Raw genomic sequence first — 19,055 nt, forward strand, 5'->3', positions numbered from 1 at the left:
AAAGGATTATTTCTGATAGACAGAATGCCTGAAGAACTATGGGCAGAGGTTCATAACATTGTACAGCAGGCAGTGACCAAAACTATCCCCAAGAAAAAGAAACTCAAGAAGGCAAAATGGTTGTCTGAGGAGGCCTTGACAAAGCTGAGAAAAGAAGTGAAAGGCAAAGGAGAAAGGGAAAGATAAACTGAATGCAGAGTTCCAGAGTATAGAGAGGAGAGATAAGAAAGCCTTCTTCAGTGAACAATGCAAAGAAATAGAACCCACCTGGGCAGGTTCATTCCAATCCCAAAGAAAAGCAATGCCAAAGAATGCTCAAACTACCAGTCAATTGCACTCATCTCACACACTAGTAAGATCAGATCAGATCAGTCACTCAGTCGTGTCCGACTCTGTGCGACCCCATGAATTGCAGCACGCCAGGCCTCCCTGTCCAGCACCAACTCCCGGAGTTCACTGAGACTCACGTCCATCGAGTCAGTGATGCCATCCAGCCATCTCATCCTCTGTCATCCCCACACACTAGTAAGGCAATGCTCAAAATTCTCCAAGCAAGGCTTCAACAGTACATGAACCATGAACTTGCAGATGTTCAAGCTGGATTTAGAAAAGGGAGAGGAAGCAGAGATCAAATTGCCAACATCTGTTGGGTCATCGAAAAAGCAAGAGAGTTCCAGAAAAACATCTACTTCTGTTTTATTGAGTACACCAAAGCCTTTGACTGTGTGCATCACAACAAACTGTGGAAAATTCTTAAAAAGATGGGAATCCCAGACCACCTGACCTGCCTCCTGAGAAATCTATATGCAGGTAAAGAAGCCACAGTTAGAACTGGACATGGAACAACAAACTGGTCCCAAATTGGGAAAGGAGTACATCAAGGCTATATTTTATCATCCTGCTTATTTAACTTATATGCAGAGTACATCATGAGAAATGCTGGACTGGATGAAGCGCAAACTGGAATCATGATTGCTGGGAGAAATATCAATAATCTCAGATATGCAGAAGACACCACCCTTATGGCAGAAAGTGAAGGTCTTTAGAAGAACTAAAGACCCTCTTGATGCAAGTGAAAGAGGAGAGTGAAAGTTTTAAGTTGGCTTAAAACTCAACATTTAGAAAACTAAGATCATGCATGGCATCAGGTCCCATCACTTCATGGCAAATAGATGGGGAAACAATGGAAACAGTGAGAGACTTTATTTTATTGGGCTCCGAAATCACTGCAGATGGTGACTGCACCCATGAAATTAAAAAAGACTTGCTCCTTGGAAGAAAAGCTATGACGAACCTAGACAGCATATTAAAAAGCAGAGACATTACTTTGCCAACAAAGGTTCATCTAGTCAAGGTTATGGTTTTTCCAGTAGTCATGTATGGATGTGAGAGCTGGACTATAAGGAAAGATGAGCACTGAAGAATTGATGCTTTTGAGCTGTGGTGTTGGAGAAGACTCTTCAGAGTCCCTTGGACAGCAAGGAGATTCAACCAGTCAATCCTAAAGGAAATCAGTCCTGAATATTTATTGGAAGGACTGATGTTGAAGCTGAAACTCCAATACTTTGGCCACCTGATGTGAAGAGCTGACTCATTTGAAAAGACCCTGATGCTGGGAAAGATTGAAGGTAGGAGGAGAAGAGGACGACAGAGGATGAGATGGTTGGATGGTTATCACCGACTCAATGGACATGAGTTTGAGTAATCTCTGGGAGTTGGTGATGGACAGGGAAGCCTGGCATGCTGCAATCCATGGGGTCGCAAAGAGTCAAACACGACTGAGTGACTGAACTGAACTGGGCAGGTTTAAAAAATCCCGAGGCCCTGGGGGTTCTGAGCAAAGGGCCTGAGGTGTGGTCTAAATGCATTTTAAGAGTTTCCAGGAAACCCCTAGTAGCACACATCAAAGACTCTCTGGAAAGTGACTCCCAAAGAATTCCTTCACACCTAATTGGCATAGAACATTTTCCTCAGTGATTGTTTGATGTACTGAAGACAGAGAGGTGAGGTGGTCTCCAGTCTTCAGACAGGGTTTTCCAATTCCCACACTATGTCAGCTCAAAAGGAGTCAGAAGTCTGATGGGAGTGCTGGCTCCAGTCTTATCTATTTACAACTGATAACAAGAAAGTGGACCTTCCCCAATTTAGGGAAGTTGGTAGGGGGGTGTTGGGATCTGCCTGCCAACCACTGGGCCTCCAGCTGTTTCCAGACAACCCTTTCCAGCAGGGTCGTATTAACTAAGCAAACCTGGGCTCCTCCTACTGAAATGCAAAAGTCTTTATAAGACCTTTAAGTAAATGAGAGCAAGTGTCAGAGTGTTTTATCACCCCTAAGCTTTCAGCCCTTTCCCTCCTCAAAGCTGATTTCAACTCTTAAGCAAACACCCAGAGAGGGGCATTGGTCCTATATCTAGCCTTAGCCCTATCTCGCTGGTAATACATTTCCCTTCCTTTTTCTAAAGTTTCCATTTGTAAGACACACATTTTCATTGACATAGGAAATATCATGATGCCTGCGATTTGCCTTAAAAAACTCCAAGAAAAAAAAATGTGGGGGAAAAACAATCAGGAAAGATTGGCAATGGTTGGCTGCTGAACCCAAGTTTATTGACTCAATATCTCAGCTTTTGTGTATATTTGAGAATACAAAATTTAATAAAAGAAACTATAGATTTTAGAAAATTCTTATAAAACTTAAATATTATCAGAAAGATTTGGATTCAATATCATCCTATAAACTGAACAGTTTTAAAACTTATTTAAATATTCTTTAGCTTATCCATGGTTTTTAGTGTTAAATCCATGTTGCTCATAAAGAAGTTACTATTGACTTAAAGTCATAAATGTAATTACTTTTGTATATAACTAAAGTATGCAATTAACAAGAAATTGCATTACATCTAAAAGTTGCATTACATCTAAAAGTATATTTGTCTTGAATCTCATTACAGATGTTTCATGAAGGCATGAGACAACCTACTCTGTATGTTTTGCCTGCTCTGATCTGTGGGTTCTGGTCCTGGCAGCTCATGGACCCAGCTTTTGGGAGGTCTCATGGCAGCCAAGCTCACCAATTTCCTACTAGTTTATTTAACAGTATCTTTAATTAACTTCCCATTTAAAAGTTTAAAACATTAAATCAGAATCAAAAAATATCTCATCTTTGGAGGATACATATCATTTTCAGAAAATATTTTTTATACTAAAATCATAGGACAATTTGTATAAGAGTTGCAAGGCATCCTCTGTACTGTGAGGCAAGGGTCCCAGTCCCTATTTTGGCAATTAGAAAAACTGAAAACCAGCAAGTCCCAGAAGAAGCCCCTGAACCACTCCCCTCTTGGTTCAGAGCAGGCTCCTCATCAGACATTAGTGAAACATGAGGGAGGGGGCAGGGCACAACCTTTGAAAGAATGAGGACCCAACACAAGCCAGAGTCCAACGGGTCCAAGTCTAGTCAACCTGGATTAGACCTTGATCCTCAGTATAGGCTCAGTGTAACATATCAGCAAGGTAAATGACACACTCAGAGATGCCATGACAGTTGAAGGCCCACCATCAAAGATCAAAATGTGGGTGGTGACCCAATTTCTGGAAATCTCCACCCCCTCCCCAAAATAGTTGGAATAATCCTCCTACTCATTAGCCTATGAAATTACCCAGCCTATCTCCTGAAATAGCTCACACTGTCTGCTGCATGTGTTTCTTTTTAAATAAATCTGCTTCTTACCTATCACTTCATCTCTACTGAATTCTCCCTGGGATGAGACATTAAGAACATGAGCTTCTTGAACCACCAGGGAGGGGACATATGTCCACCTATGGCTGATTCATGTTGATGTTTGACAGAAAACAAAATTCTGTAAAGCAATTATCTATCAATTAAAAAAAGAAAAAAACCTGAGTGTCATTAGGTCTTGAAACCAGGTCTGTGAACTCAGTTGGAAGACTGGGTTTTGGCTGGGTTTGCATTCCCGCACGTGAGTTCAAGTCTCAGTGAGGGGAATAGTTTCACTAGCGGGTGGCACTTACCCCTGTGCTCTGCGGTCTTCAGATACCCAGTGTAAGGCTTGCCTCACTGTGGGCCGATCACCCCACACACTGCAGCCTTCTTATAATATCTGTGTGTTTCACGTTTTTAAAATATCTAAGTGCCAAAGGTTTGTGACTTAAACTCAAAGCCTCAGTTGCTTCAGCAAAATATGGAGGGTAAAAATAGTGCCTCCCCTGAGGGGTCCTGTATTAAGTGGGTAATGACTACGATATAGTGATCATTATGCTAGGCACAGAGAAAAGGCCTAGTTTGTAAAAATACTGATGCATCCTCAGAAAGGAGGTACTGAAATGTCTCTCTTTCATATTCATGCTCCCCATCCGAGGCTTGGAATCAAGCCAGCTGGTTCCTTTCGACACAACAGCTCTCTTCTCTAGCTGGGCCCCTCCCCATCTCCTCAGTGAGAGGAGTGTGCAATATGAAATCTCTATTTCCACATGAAAACTTTTTTGTTCATGTTGAGGTTTTATTGATAATTTTTTTTTCTTTTTTTTTTCCCAGGAAGGGAAAAGGCTATTGCCTTCTAGTCACCAGTGTTTGACATTAGGGGTTGACTCCTCCTGCTCCTATCAGCACTGTAAGCACTGTAGGGGAAGAGAACCGTCCTGTCTGCACAGGCCCCGCCCCCGGCCCTAGCAGGGTATCACTGAAGGGATGGTCCCCGAGGCTCTGTGCTGGACCCTGCCTGTCACAGCACAGCCTTTGCCAAAGCAACTGCACCGCAGAACCTGGAGAGGTCATTGCTGTTTCTCACAGTTATTTAGTGGCCAAGGTAGAGAGCAGGAAACACCTGTGTCTTCTGTACTTATCCATCTTGCATCCTGAGGCAGTTCTTCCAGTAACTGCAGTAAAGACATCTTCAAATACAAAAACTGTTCAGACTCAGTCCCGTGGAATTGATCTTCAATGTATCCATGAGAGGAGACTTTTTTATACCAGACGTGTCAGTGGGAAAATGACCTGGAGCCATTCTGTTAGGTAAGAACAAAAATCATCTAAGTCTTAGAGCCAAGAGGGGTGTTTAAGAGCCTGGAATAAATTGCAATACATGCTTAATGTTGCTTCTCTTAAAGGGACGGGTACATGCTTGGTCTAAAATCTTTCTAAGGAATGACAAGGTTAATCAAAATCTACTAGTTACAAAATAATTATGTAATTATCTATTGTACATTAAATATATATTCATACATATATTTGTATATGAATGCATTACATTTTATGCATATGTAAATTTCTGATTAAATTTCTTTAAATATTCTAGGCTTCTGTTTGTGATCAGTTTGATATTGCAGATCATCCCCATGGGAAAGAGTAAGAAGCATTTTGTTTATATTCTCTTAGTTTTTATTGTATATTTGTTTGTCAATTATTATCAGTCTCATATTTTCAATTAATTTTTAAGGCTATCAAACAGGGAAATATAAAAGTAGTAGAGAAGAAAGCAGCAGTGGTAAAGCTCAGAAGTTCCAGCAGAAAACACTCAACTGGACCTTGAATAATTTAAGGGAGGAGAATGACAGCACGGAGGGCTGGAAGCCTCAGGGTTTATTCCCCTACTCCTTGACTTTCCAAGAGCTAAGTGGCCATGCTGCAGACAAAGGTCATCTCGGTCAGTGAACTCTGAGTTTGTGTGTGTGTGTGTGTGTGTCTGTGACTGTGTGTCTGTGTGTGTGCGCCTAGAGGGAATCTTCCAGACTTTCTCCTTTGTCTCCTTCCTTGGCAGGCAGATTCTTTACCACTAGGAGGCCGGAACCCTGAGTTTAGAATTGGAAAAAAAAAAAAAAAAAAACTAGGATAAGTTAACAATAAAACGAGAAACCCAATGAATAACATTTTACCGTCTTTAAATATATACTATAAAGTAAAAGGATAAAGACACTATAAAGTAAAAAGATAAAGACACTATAAAGTATATACTTTATATAAAGTATATATATATAAAGACACTATAAAGTATATACTTTTATACTACAAAGTAAAAGTATAAAGACAGAGGATGAGATGTTGGATGGCATCACCTACTTGATGGACGTGAGTTTGATCAAGCTTTGGGAGTTGGTGATGGACGGGGAAGCCTGGCGTGCTGCAGTCCATGGGGTCGCAAAGAGTCGGACACGAACGAGCGACTCAACTGACTGAAAGTAAAAAATATTTCCTAGTGAGGTGTTCTTTTACTCTGAAAAAAGTTTTAATATTTTATTGGTAAAACGTGGCTTTGGCTTTTAACTGGTTATTTTTCTGCAGGTTCAGAGCTATCCCAAGCCCAGATAATAGCGAACCTTTGCTAGGCTTATCACAGTCTCTCAGGCTCCAGTGGTAGATTTTTTTAAAAATCGTTTCGGTGTCTTTGCACCCGTGGGTGGTCCCTGCTCGCTTGCCGCTCTCCGGAGAGGCTGGTCTGTAATCACTGTCTTGGGAAGTCACAGCCTAATTTTAACATATGAAAGGAAGGAAGAAAGAAAACGCTACTTGCAGGGGGCAGGGTTTCCCATGTCTTAGGGAGCCTTCCTGACCCGCCCGCACCCCTGGTAGTTTGTTTTTAATCCTTAAACTAACAAGCAGGGTTTACCTGAGCAAACACTATTAGCAGGAAGCCAATTTTATTGCCTCCCCGAGGGGATCTCTCTTGGCCCTTCTCGGGCTTATCAGACACTGAGGGTCCCGCGCGGCGCTGACCCCAGGCGACGCCCCCACAGGTGCACCTCCGCGGCGGAGCTGCTGCCAGAACGGCGGCACCTGCGTGCTGAGCAGCTTCTGCGTGTGCCCCGCTCACTTCACCGGCCGCTACTGTGAGCACGACCAGAGGCGCAGGTAGGCGCGGGGTGGTGCAGGCTGGGGCACAACAGGGCCTGCGGGGAGAGGAGACTGGGAGCTGGGCTGGGGCGGCGGGACCTCGCGGGGCGGGCCGGGCGTGCGCGCGCCCCCTGCACTAACGCCAGGCCTGGTCTTCCTCAGCAAGTGCGGTGCCCTGGTGCACGGAGCCTGGACCTTCCGCGGCTGCCACCTCTGCAGGTGCGTCTTTGCGGCCCTGCACTGCCTCCCCCTGCAGACACCCGGCCGCTGCGGTAAGAAGAACCCGCCCTGCGTCCTGTGCTCATAACCCACACTCAGGCAGTTGCTCCTTTATACGTACCGACCCATACTGATCTACCTGTGCCAGACGACACAGGAATGAGTGATCTGCATGGATTCATCACTAGGGAAAGTCACATTCGTGGTGAATCACATAGTGTATTATCATTATAGTCATTGAAAAATTTATTCCTAGGTTTCCCACTTGCGGAATTTAAACGTGATTTCCAAACAGTGTACTTAAATGTTCTTTACAGAGAGCAGAACTTTGGAAGCAAACAAGCTGGTAATTAGAGCCGCACCAGGTAGACAGGATCAGTTCAGTTCAGTCGCTCAGTCGTGTCCAACTCTTTGCAACCCCATGGACTGCAGCATGCCAGGCCTCCCTGTCCATCGCCAACTCCCAGAGTTGACTCAAACTCATGTCCTTTGAGTCGGTGACACCACCCAACCATCTCATCCTCTGTTGTCCCCTTCTCCTCCTGCCTTCAATTTTTCCCAGCATCAGGGTCTTTTCAAATAAGTCAGTTCTTCGCATCAGGTGGCCAAAGTATTGGAGTTTCAGCTTCAACATCAGTCCTTCCAATGAACATTCAGGACTAATTTCCTTTAGGATGGACTGGTTGGATCTCCTTGCAGTCCAAGGGACTCTTAAGAGTCTTCTCCAACACCGCAGTTCAAAAGTATCAATTCTTCAGCGTTCAGCTTTCTTTATAGTCCAACTGTCACATCCATACATGACTACTGGAAAAACCATAGCTTTGACAGGGTACCCAAACTAAATCTCTAGGGACTTCTCTACACTGGGCCGATACCCACCTTCTCAACTGTGAAATGTAGAGAGAGCCCTGGAGCAGGACAGGAGCAGGCCTGAATGGCCAGGTGCTGCCCTTCAAGGCCAACCTGGCAATGCTCCAGAAAGCAAGGTGCCTGGTAACCACAGCTCAGGCCTGCCACTAAAAGTCAGTGGGGTGTGGACAACACGCAGGGTGAACACTTATTTGTGATGACTCTGAGCAGTTCCCAACTCAATGCAAATGTTTTACTTGTAAAACTAAGGAATGTGAATCTTCTGAGGTCAGAAAACAGACAAAATGCTCGGCTGCAGTCATCATCTCAGGCAGGGACCAGAGACACAGGTGTAGCAGGCACAGCACTTCCACGGCCTTCTCCCCTTTACAGGAAGCTCTGGCTGGGATAGCAGTAAGGGACTTGGTTAATGCAGGCAGAGTTCTTCAGTCCTCTTTGTTAGCCCTGGGTGGGCTCCATGTGAAGGCCCTAGGCCTACTCTCCTTTTCCTTCCTGCACTGTAGTCGACCCTGGGCCAATCCCACAGTGTAAGGGTATGTTTAATGGTGGTACAGCCCTTCACCCCCACTTCACATCCCCTTGTCCACTGTTAGATTGCTGTAGAAAGGCAGCACTCTTAGGGGTAGAGCCCTTCAAACCACCCTTTTGGTGGGGTTCCCTGGGTGGGGTGACTGGTGGAGGAACACACATAATGAATGCTCAGCCTCAGACCCATCTTCCTCCCTCCCTTCCTCCTCTGCAACCTGGGATAGGATTAGCATTCTAGTGACATTCTTAGTGAAGGTGCAGCCCTTCAGCCCTACTTCTGCTCCTCTTCCTCAGCCAGCTCTGCATGGTGCCAGCAGTGTGTGTGGGGGGTGGGGGGAAAGGGTGGGTAGGTGTGTTCAGTTCAGTTCAGTTCAGTCTCTCAGTTGTGTCCGACTCTTTATGACCCCATGAATTGCAGCATGCCAGGCCTCCCTGGGAGAAGGCAATGGCACCCCACTCCAGTACTCTTGCCTGGAAAATCCCATGGACAGAGCAGCCTGGTAGGCTGCAGTCCATGGGGTCGCTAAGAGTCAGACATGACTGAGCGACTTCACTTTCACTTTTCACTTTCATGCACTGAAGGAAATGGCAACCCATTCCAGTGTTCTTGCCTGGAGAATCCCAGGGACAGAGGAGCCTAGTGGGCTGCTGTCTATGGGGTCGCACAGAGTCGGACATGACTAAAGTGACTTAGTAGCAGCAGGCCTCCCTGTCCATCACAAACTCCCGAAGTTCACTCAAACTCACGTCCGTCGAGTCAGTGATGCCATCCAGCCATCTCATTCTCTGTCGCCCCTTCTCCTCCTGCCCCCAATCCCTCCCAGCATCAGAGTCTTTTCCAATGAGTCAACTCTTCACATGAGGTGGCCAAAGGACTGGAGTTTCAGCTTTAGCATCATTCCTTCCAAAGAACACCCAGGACTGATCTCCTTTAGAATGGACTGGTTGGATCTCCTTGCAGTCCACGGGACTCTCAAGAGTCTTTTCCAACACCACAGTTCAAAAGTGTCAGTTCTTCTGCGCTCAGCCTTCTTCACAGTCCAACTCTCACATCCATACATGACCACTGGAAAAACCATAGCCTTAACTAGACGGACCTTTGTTGGCAAAGTAATGTCTCTGCTTTTGAATATGCTATCTAGGTTGGTCATAACTTTCCCTCCAAGGAGCAAGTGTCTTTTAATTTCATGGCTGCAATCACCATCTGCAGTGATTTTGGAGCCCCCCGAAATAAAGTCTGACACTGTTTCCACTGTTTCCCCATCTATTTGCCATGAAGTGATGGGACCAGATGCCATGATCTTCTTTTTCTGAATGTTGAGCTTTAAGCCAACTTTTTCACTCTCCTTTTTCACTTTCATCAAGAGGCTTTTTAGTTCCTCTTCACTTTCTGCCATAAGGGTGGTGTCATCTGCATGTCTGAGATTATTGATATTTCTCCCGGCAATCTTGATTCCAGCTTGTGCTTCTTCCAGCCCAGCGTTTCTCATGATGTACTCTGCGTAGAAGTTAAATAAGCAGGGTGACAATATACAGCCTTGACGTACTCCTTTTCCTATTTGGAACCAGTCTGTTGTTCCATGTCCAGTTCTAACTGTTGCCTCCTGACCTGCATATAGGCTTCTCAAGAGGCAGGTCAGGTGGTCTGGTATTCCCATCTCTTGAAGAATTTTCCATGGTTTATTGTGATCCACACAGTCAAAGGCTTTGGCGTAGTGTGTGGTGGTGATTATAGTGCAATATACTTTCCCTTCCTCCCTCTCCTAACAGGCTCTTCATTTGCTGGGCCTGTGCCACTGATTCAGTAGCTGGTCTTTGAATGACCCAGAGAAATGAGGACACAGATTATGGCATAAGCATCAGAATTGCAGACGGTGCCTGTGTAGTCCTACAGGTGAGGTCATTTCCCACTGTGGTTGGTGCTCCTTGCAATGATGTGGGGAAAGGCCTAGCTCTGATCATTTTCAGTATTCTAAGCAAGGGCTTCCCTTTTGGCTCAGCTGGTAAAGAATCTGCCTGCAATGAGGGAGACCTGGGTTTGATTCCTGGGTTGGAAAGTTCCCCTGGAGAAGGGAAAGGCTACCCACTCCAATATTCTGGCCTAGAGAATTCCATGGACTGTATAGTCCATGGGGTCACAAAGGGTCAGACATGACTGAGCAACTTTCACTTTCACTTTCTAGCAAGGCCAGCTTGGGTCCTAAGCACCAGAGCAGGAGCTAGGTTCCAGGATGTCTGCTCACATCCTGGAAAACATTCAAGGCTGGGACTACTGTCTGCCAAGGACAATGATAGTGACTTGTGTGGCTTGTGCTCATCAAAAGTGAACCAAATAGTGAGGTCATCTCTCGGAGTAGTTTGTCAGGAGCACTCTGTGACCCACTGATTGTGTGTCAGGGCAGATGACAGCGGTGGTGGCTGTGCTGACTGGTTACGACCTGAGGATGATGATGATAATGACAGCAGCAGTGCTGATAGATGATTATGATGTTGTGAGGATGACAGTCATCAGGATAAGCATCTTTATTAGCTCTCAGTTTATTTCAGGGACTTTATTTACTTAATCCCAGTCAGTTCTTAACAAGCCTTTGAAGTAAGTATTATACTTTTTATATTTGAGGAAATTGAAGCTTAGAGTGGTTAACTTCTTCAGCTATTCTTTTTTTTTTTTCTTAAGAGATAAATTATCATATTTTATAATAACATTTAAATTATTTTAAAATATAAATCAACATACAATAGCATACTGGTGTAAACATTGACATAGTGATAATTAATGTACAATTAATATTAATTGGAATAAAATTGCTACCAGAGTACATAAGCGCATCCCTGAACTATGTCAGACACTTTTTAAAAAAAATGAGATAGTTCAGTTCAGTTCAGTCACTCAGTCATGCTGACTCTTTTCGACCACATGGACTGCAGCATGCCAGGCTTCCCTGTCCATTGCCAGCTCCCAGAGGTTGATCAAACTCATGTCCATGGAGACAGTAATGCCATCCAACCATCTCATCCTCTGTCATCCCCTTCTCCTCCTGCCTTCAATCTTTCCCAGCATCAGGGTCTTTTTTCAATGAGTTAGTTCTTCGCATGAGGTGGCCAAAGTATTGGAGCTTTAGCTTCAGCATCAGTCCTAATGAGTATTCAGGACTGATTTCCTTTAGGATTCACTGGTTTGATTTCCTTGCAGTCCAAGGGACTCTCAAGAGTCTTCTCCAACACCACAACTGAAAACCATCAATTCTTCAGTGCTCAGCTTTCTTTATGGTCCAACTCTTAACATCCATACATGACTACTGGAAAAACCATAGCTTTGACTAGACGGACCTTTGTTGGCAAAGTAATGTCTCTGCTTTTTAATATGCTGTTTAGGTTGGTCATAACTTTTCTTCCAAGGAGCAAACGTCTTTTAATTTTATAGCTGCAGTCACCATCTGCAGTGACTTTTATGATTGCCATGTAGCATTATATTAGTTTCAGGTATACACAATGGTTTGGTATTATATACAAATATATATAATTGAGAAATGATAACCATAGCAAACCTAGTTAACATCCATCACCATACATACAATAATGACTTTCTTTTTCTTGTGATGAGAAATTTTAAGATCTACTCTCTTTGTTGTTGTTCAGTCGCTCAGTCATGTCCGACTCTTTTCAACCCCATGGACTGAGGCATGCTAGGCTTCCCTGTCCTTCACCATCTCCCAGAGCCTGCTCAAACTCATGTCCATTGAGTCAGTGATGCCATCCAAGCATCTCATCCTCTGTGATCCCTTTCTCCTCCTGCCCTCAATATTTCCCAGCATCAGGGTCTTTTCCAATGAGTCGGCTCTTCACATCAGGTGGCAGCTTTAGCATTAGTCTACTCTCTTAGTAATTTTCAAATATGCAATGCAGTATTATTAACTGTCACCATCTTGTACGTTACATCAATTTCTTTTCTTTTTCAATTTTTAGATTCTACAAAAAAGTGAAATCAGATGGTATTTGTCATTTTTGCCTCACTTATTTTGCTTTCTGTAATGCCTTCAAGGTCCATCTATGTTGTTGCAAGTGGCACGATTTCCTTCCAGGCTTCTCCTGTAATTTTCAGTATAAAATAAATATTCTTTGGAGTGGTATTTTTTACACTAAAATTTTATTAGGAATATAATTAGAACTCTTATTGGTAAAGCTACATTTTTTATTGAATTTTCTCTGAGCCACTGAGTAGATTTGCCCTAAATATGTCTTTTTTTTTTAATTGAATAAAGATTCTTTAAATTCTATACTGTTTTTAAAAGTTTCTGAAGTCTCACACACATGGCCTCACATAATAGTCCTTTTATCTTCTGGACGTTTGTATCGCCCCTTCCTTCTTTCTTCTCTCTTCTGGCAAGCACTAGTTTGTTTTCTGTATCAGTGAGTCTGCTTCTTTTTTGTTTTTTTTCAATAGTTTGTTGTGTTTTTTAGATTCCACATATAAATTATATCATTCAGTATTTGTCTTTCTCTATCTGCCATTTGACTAAGGATAATACCCTCCAAGCCCATTTATGTTGCTGAAATGGCAAAATTTCATTTTATGGCCGAGTAGTATTCTCTCGTGTGTGTGTTTATCACATCTTTATCTATTCATCTGTTGATAGACACTTAGGTTGCTTCCATACTTTGACAATTTTGAATAATGCTGTTATGAACCTTGGCGTGTATGTATCTTTTTGAATTAGTGTTTTGGGGTTTTTTGGATGTATTCCCAGGAGTGGAATTGCTGGTCATATGGTAATTCTAATTTTAGTTTTTTGAAAAAAACCTCTATACTGTTTTTGACAGTGGCTATACCAATTTACACTCCCATCAACAGTGTAGAAGAGTTCCTTTTTATCCACATTCCCAACAGCATTTGTTATCTGTATTCTTTTTGATGATGCCCTTCTGATAGGTAAGAGGCAACATCTCATTGTGGTTTGGATTTGCATCTCCCTGATGATAAGCCATGTTGAGCATCTTTTCATGTGCCTGTCGGCCATCTACATTTACTCTTTGGAAAAAAATCTGTTCAGTTTTCTGTCCATTTCTTAAATCTGGTTTGTTGTGAGTTTTTTTTTTAAATGCTGAGTTGTGTGAGCTGTTTATATATATTGGATATTAATCCCTTATATGTCATATCATTTGCAAATATTTTCTCCCATTCAGTAGGTTGCCTTTTTGTTCTGTCGATGGTTTCCTTTGCTGTGTAAAAGCTTTTATATTTGATTGGATCCCATTTGTTTATTTGCACTTTTACTTGCTTTGCTTTAGGAGACAAATTCAAAAAACACTGCTTCGATTTATGTAAAAGAGTGTCCTGCATATGTTTCCTCTGGGAGTTTTATTGTATCCATTCTTCTGCGGAAGTCTTTAATCCATTTTGAGTTTATTTTTGTGTATGGTATGATGTTAGGGAGTTTTCTAATTTCATTCTTTTACATGTAGTTGTCCAATTTTCCCAGCACTGCTCGTTGAAGAGACTGTCTTTTCTCTATTATGTAACCTTGTCTCCTTTGTCATAGATTAATTGATCATTTATTAATGGGTTTATTGTGGGCCTCTTTAAGAATATTTTGGACGGTATTATTTAGAATATCGAAAATTTGACCACACTGTAAATCCAATAGCAGAATAATAGGTAAGTAAATGTTTTAATTCCTTTAATGGAATTTTATGATGACTTTGAAGAGTATATAGAAGATAGAATGGAAAACTGTGTTTCCAATATAATTCTAATATGAAAGGACACATATGGATAGGGGAATCACAAATATTGGGCTGGCCAAAAAGTTCCTTTGGGTTTTTTATAATAGCTTATGGAAAAATCCAAACACTTTTTAGCCAATCCAAAAGATAAAAGTATACTACAGAATCAGGGTCCTTTGGCTCCTCTAGGCACACAAAGGCCAGAGAATCTCCAAGTGCCCTCTTTGCTTGACACTCTATGGGTCCACGTACAACAGGCGTTCTTAATCCCAATATAATATCTTTTCAAGGACATATTTTTCATTCTGTTTCAGAGCAACACTGTTTATTCTCCAGTTTCCTCATGTAAAATGAGGATAATCTGCCCTGAACTTTCACACAGATACTGAAGAATAAAATTTATGCAAAGCAGTCTTATTTGTTGATGTGAGCTGTCTTGTAATTTTTCTCTTCCATGACCTAAAATAATGCTCTGTGTATAATAATTCTGAATAAATATTAAATGGATGACTGTTGACGTTTTAGTTCCAAATATAGTGCCAAAGAAGAAGCACCATGAAGGCCATTGCCTACGATTACATCACATTAAACCATCTATTTTCAGTATTCTATTAGTAAATACAGTATATTTTAAACAGGTAAATATCATTCTACCATTTTCTTCATCTACATTTGTTAATTTTGTGTTTAAAGAGGAAATTTGGCATAATAGAAAAAGCATGGGAAATCCCCAAAATACTTGTTCAAATCCCCTGAAATACTTGTTGTAATGTTTACCATCTTTATAAACTGTGCTTCAGTCTCCACAGCAGAAATAATTTACCCCACAGATTTGTAAAGATGAAAAGGCCCTATACCTGTTTTATATTATACATAAAATAAAATATTGTTGCATTATTGTCACCATCGACAGTGTTCACATCAGTACAATGAGATTAGAAAAAATTGCTTCATAATCTAGGACTTATATGCAAATTTACCAAAATGTGTTTTTTTAGGTTGTGAAAAATATCCGCTATACACGTTAATTGGTGAGCATTGCTAGAGTTAAAAAAAAAAAAATCAAGAAGAATGACAGCCTTGGAGCTAGCAGTCCTTAAATCAACCCATGATCTCGTTTTACTGAGAGGGCGATTCTTCCTACATATAACCCAAAGAATTAAATATTTCTTTAGCATCAAGAACCAATATGTTCTAAAATTTAGAGTCTAGGTAATGACACGGTGAAGAAGCAATTTAGAACTTCTTCAGAGAGAAACAGGTCATGCAAATGTCAGATTGGGGTCAGGTCAGGCCTCACCTCATTCTTCAAACCCAATTTAAAAAGTACAGTTCTGTCGCAAAGCAGACAACCAACCAAACAACAAGCAAGTGAACGTCTGCAGGCCGGAGCCAGGTTGTGGGCCTGTTGGAAGGATGGCCTTCCTAGGTCCTGGCTCCAGCTGGCTGTCAGCCGAGGGCATGCTGACTGGGAGAGAGCAGATCCTTTGTCAAATCCCTCTGGGACATTCTCCCATGATAGGTGTCATTTCAGTGGGGTAGCTTCTCTGGGTGTCATGACAGGAGAGAAAGCCGTGTGGCTTTCCAAGGGCATTCAGGGTTATCTGTAAACTGGAAAATTTGGGGAATGCCAGCTCTGGACCTCATACTGAAGTACGATTTTATCCTCACCCAAGGTGGTCTCCAAACTATTTTAAATCACCACTTCGTGGTGGTGATATAGTGCCACACGCTGAGCATTCACAAATTTGATTTCAGTTCCATCTTCCTTTTCATGCGTGCTTAAGACTAAAGTAATGATAAAAATCTCTGCGATGTGTAAGTCTAAAAAGAGAACTTCTGGTAAGTATATAATTAAAATCCTATGTTATAGTATATCATCACTGGTAGCAGAGTTTCTTTTTTGGTAGGACATAAAATAATGAAGGGCTTCCAGGTAGCACTAGTGGTAAAGAACCTGCCTGCCAATGCAGGAGATGCAGGCGATGTGGGTTTGATCCCTGGGTTGGGAAGATCCTCTGGAGGAGGGCACCCTACCCCAGTACTCTTGCCTGGAGAGTCCCATGGACAAAGGAATCTGGTGACCTACATACAGTCCATAGGTTCACAAAAAGAGACTTGAACATGACTGAGTGACTTATCTCAGCAAAAATGATGATAGGCCACAGAACCATTGATTTTTTAGGTTCCAATAAATAGTAAATGTGAATAAAGTTTGCTTTAATTTTTCCTATCAATATATAGTGGAAGTTCTAATATTTTCTCTCTTAGCTCGGTGGGTGACCTTGGGCCCCTAAGGAGGGACATTGCCTGGTGCTCACAGCCCCAGTTTGGAGACCCCTGCTTGGGGGACTGACTTGGTTTAACCAAACTCATAAAACTGACTCTTACAATGGCTTTTGAGTTCACATGCAAGAAAAGACCACCAACAGGGCCTGAATCCTATGGTCAGCCTGTTCCCTTTCACCAGGGGAAAAATCAACAGTGAAGCTCCCTATGGGCTGACCAGTAGCTGCTTCTCACACTGAGAGCACCTGTTGTATCATCAGCTTTTCTGGAGCTACCTCTGAGCCTGCATGCCAAGGCTTCTGTTTTGTGGGGTTCTAGTACCCTGGAACAACCCTCTCCTATGTGCGGTGATGTGGGGAATGGTGCCCAGGTCTGCAGTGAGCCTGCCCTCAGTCTTGTGCTGAGTGTGGCCTCCTAGCCATGTTCACCATAGTCACCTGCAGAAAGGCAGGGCAGGTCTCTGCTGCAGTGGCTTGTCTTGATGTCTACTTATTAGCTTTTGATGGTTCAAGCTGACCACAGGTTTTGACGTTCAGAAGGCACTTTCTGGCAGAATCCTAGAGGACAGGGCTTGGCAGGTTTGTCAGGGGGAAGAACAGGTTGGCCTCTGCCAAACAGCCCTGGGGAAAAAGTCCCTGTAAGTTGGGCCTTTGTATGCTTCCCTGACCAGCCGATCCCACATCCAATTCCAGATTTGCTTGGGAGACTACTTAGTGGAGCTGGTGCCCCTGCCTCTAGCCATACCTGTGGGGCTTGTCAGTTTCACGTGGTAACCCTTCATCACTGGGGAGTTTAGCAAACACCCTTATCTGGTCTCACTACCCCAGAGATTCCCACTAAACACCTCTGGGGTGGGGTCCTAGCTATAGAAAAAGCCAGACCTACTGAGTTTGGGGCTCAGAGTGAGGCCTGCAGTGGAGGAGCCACATTGCCTCAGTGGGGTGGTGAGCACTCCAGTTGGGGCACATCTGCAGCTGTACCTCATTGTCATGTCCTTTGTGAGAACGTCCACCATCGCTGTAGGAAAGGGTGCTTTCCTCCTCTTTAATAAGTGGTCCCTAGTCAAAGAAATAGTGTTAGGACTATCTAGGGGAACAGATGATAGCAGATGGATGCAAGCAGTTTTACTTTATTTTAAATCAGATCCACTTTAGTTGTTAAATGACAGTATAGTACTCTGAACCACCACCTTGGTTAGCTCATGTGCCAAATGATAAGGGCTGAAGGACTATTTCTTTGTGAGCCTTAAAAGCAGCAAACAGATTCTCCTTCAGCTCTCCAAGTTACATAAAAATCCCTGTTTCCAGCTGCAGCGAAAGGAATGCACAAGCTAAAGGGAAGCGCATCTCCCTTGAGCTGTGCTGTGTTCTCCACAGCTGGTGTCCATCCGTGCTCTGTGCTGCCCGCCAGGTGGCCCAGTCCGCAGGGTAAGGCCCAGTAGGGAGGCCCGGGCAGGAAAGGGCCTTTCCTTGAGCAGGTGCAGACATTCTAGTTCACTCTCTACAAGCAGGCCTGCACAGCATGTCTCATAACTCTCTCGGGATTTTTTTCCCCAGACTTGAAAGACTTTCTCACCTCACACTCTAATGGACTGAGACCCCAGCTCACGTGGCATGTTCTCCTCCTCTTGTCCTGGTTCCTCCTGAAATCCATCCTCAGTGGAGGGGGAGCCTGCTGATCAGACCACAGTTCACCCAGCAGAACCAGAACTGTTCCTGGCCTCCCAGCGTGGCTGAACCAGATGGTGCTGCATGGGGAAGCCAGGGATTATATGTTCTCTTGCATTGTCTATGTTGTATGTAATAGACTGGTTTCCTTTCTTATAAACCAGAAGATTAAATGAATATTTGTAATGCTTAATAAACTTTTTCATGAAAGAGCCTTTCTTGTTTTCCTAGTTATTTCAAGGTACAGTAAGTCTCCCACATACAAATGAGTTCCATTCTAAAAGCACAGTCATAAATCCAATTTGCTTGTAAGCACAGCAAAGTTAGCTTAGGTACCAAGCAAATACAATCAGCTATGTAGTACTCTACTGCAATAGTCTTGCAATACTATTCACACAAATAATACATAAAGACAAGAAGTAAAGAAAATATTTTTAATCTTACAATATAGTCACTGCTACATCACCACTGCTTTTATGCTTGCTTCTGGACATCTTGGGTTTAAAATATAAATACTATATTACTGTACTCTATCAATGCAGGAGACCCCAGTTTGATTCCTGGGTCAGGAAGATCCACCGGAGAAGGGAAAGGCTACCCACTCCAGTATTCCTGGGCTTCCCTTGTGGCTCAGCTGGTAGAGAATCTGCCTGCAATGAGGGAGATCTGGATTTGATCCCTGGGTTGGGAAGATCCCCTGGAGAAGGGAAAGGCTACTCACTCCAGTATTCTGTCCTGGAGAATTCCATGGACTGTATAGTCCGTGGGGTCACAAAGAGTCAGACACCACCGAGCAACTTTCACTTTCACTCTATACAGTGCTTATACAGTGAGGAACACAAAAGCACAACCACTTGTAGAGGATGCGTGTGCTTGACAACGTGTGCCAGATCCTCAAACTAACATGACTG

At 43.0% G+C, this 19,055-nt stretch overlaps 1 protein-coding gene across 1 annotated transcript; it reads left to right on the forward strand.

Moving 5' to 3' along the window:
• The first annotated feature begins 4,530 nt into the window (after positions 1–4,530).
• On the forward strand, positions 4,531–18,354 carry LOC147359550 (cryptic protein-like). Its single transcript, XM_086337030.1, has 6 exons — positions 4,531–5,032; positions 5,316–5,365; positions 5,457–5,663; positions 6,751–6,865; positions 7,010–7,119; positions 18,034–18,354. The coding sequence occupies exons 1-6, from the start codon at positions 5,010–5,012 to the stop codon at positions 18,153–18,155; spliced, it is 627 nt and encodes a 208-aa protein (XP_086193156.1). The 5' UTR covers positions 4,531–5,009; the 3' UTR covers positions 18,156–18,354.
• Positions 18,355–19,055: the final 701 nt, after the last annotated feature.

This window comes from Bos grunniens, chromosome 14 (assembly GCF_055505025.1).
Source record: "Bos grunniens cultivar Pamir isolate PY7600 chromosome 14, Bosgru_T2T1.0, whole genome shotgun sequence".
NCBI classification, from domain to species: Eukaryota; Metazoa; Chordata; class Mammalia; order Artiodactyla; family Bovidae; genus Bos; species Bos grunniens.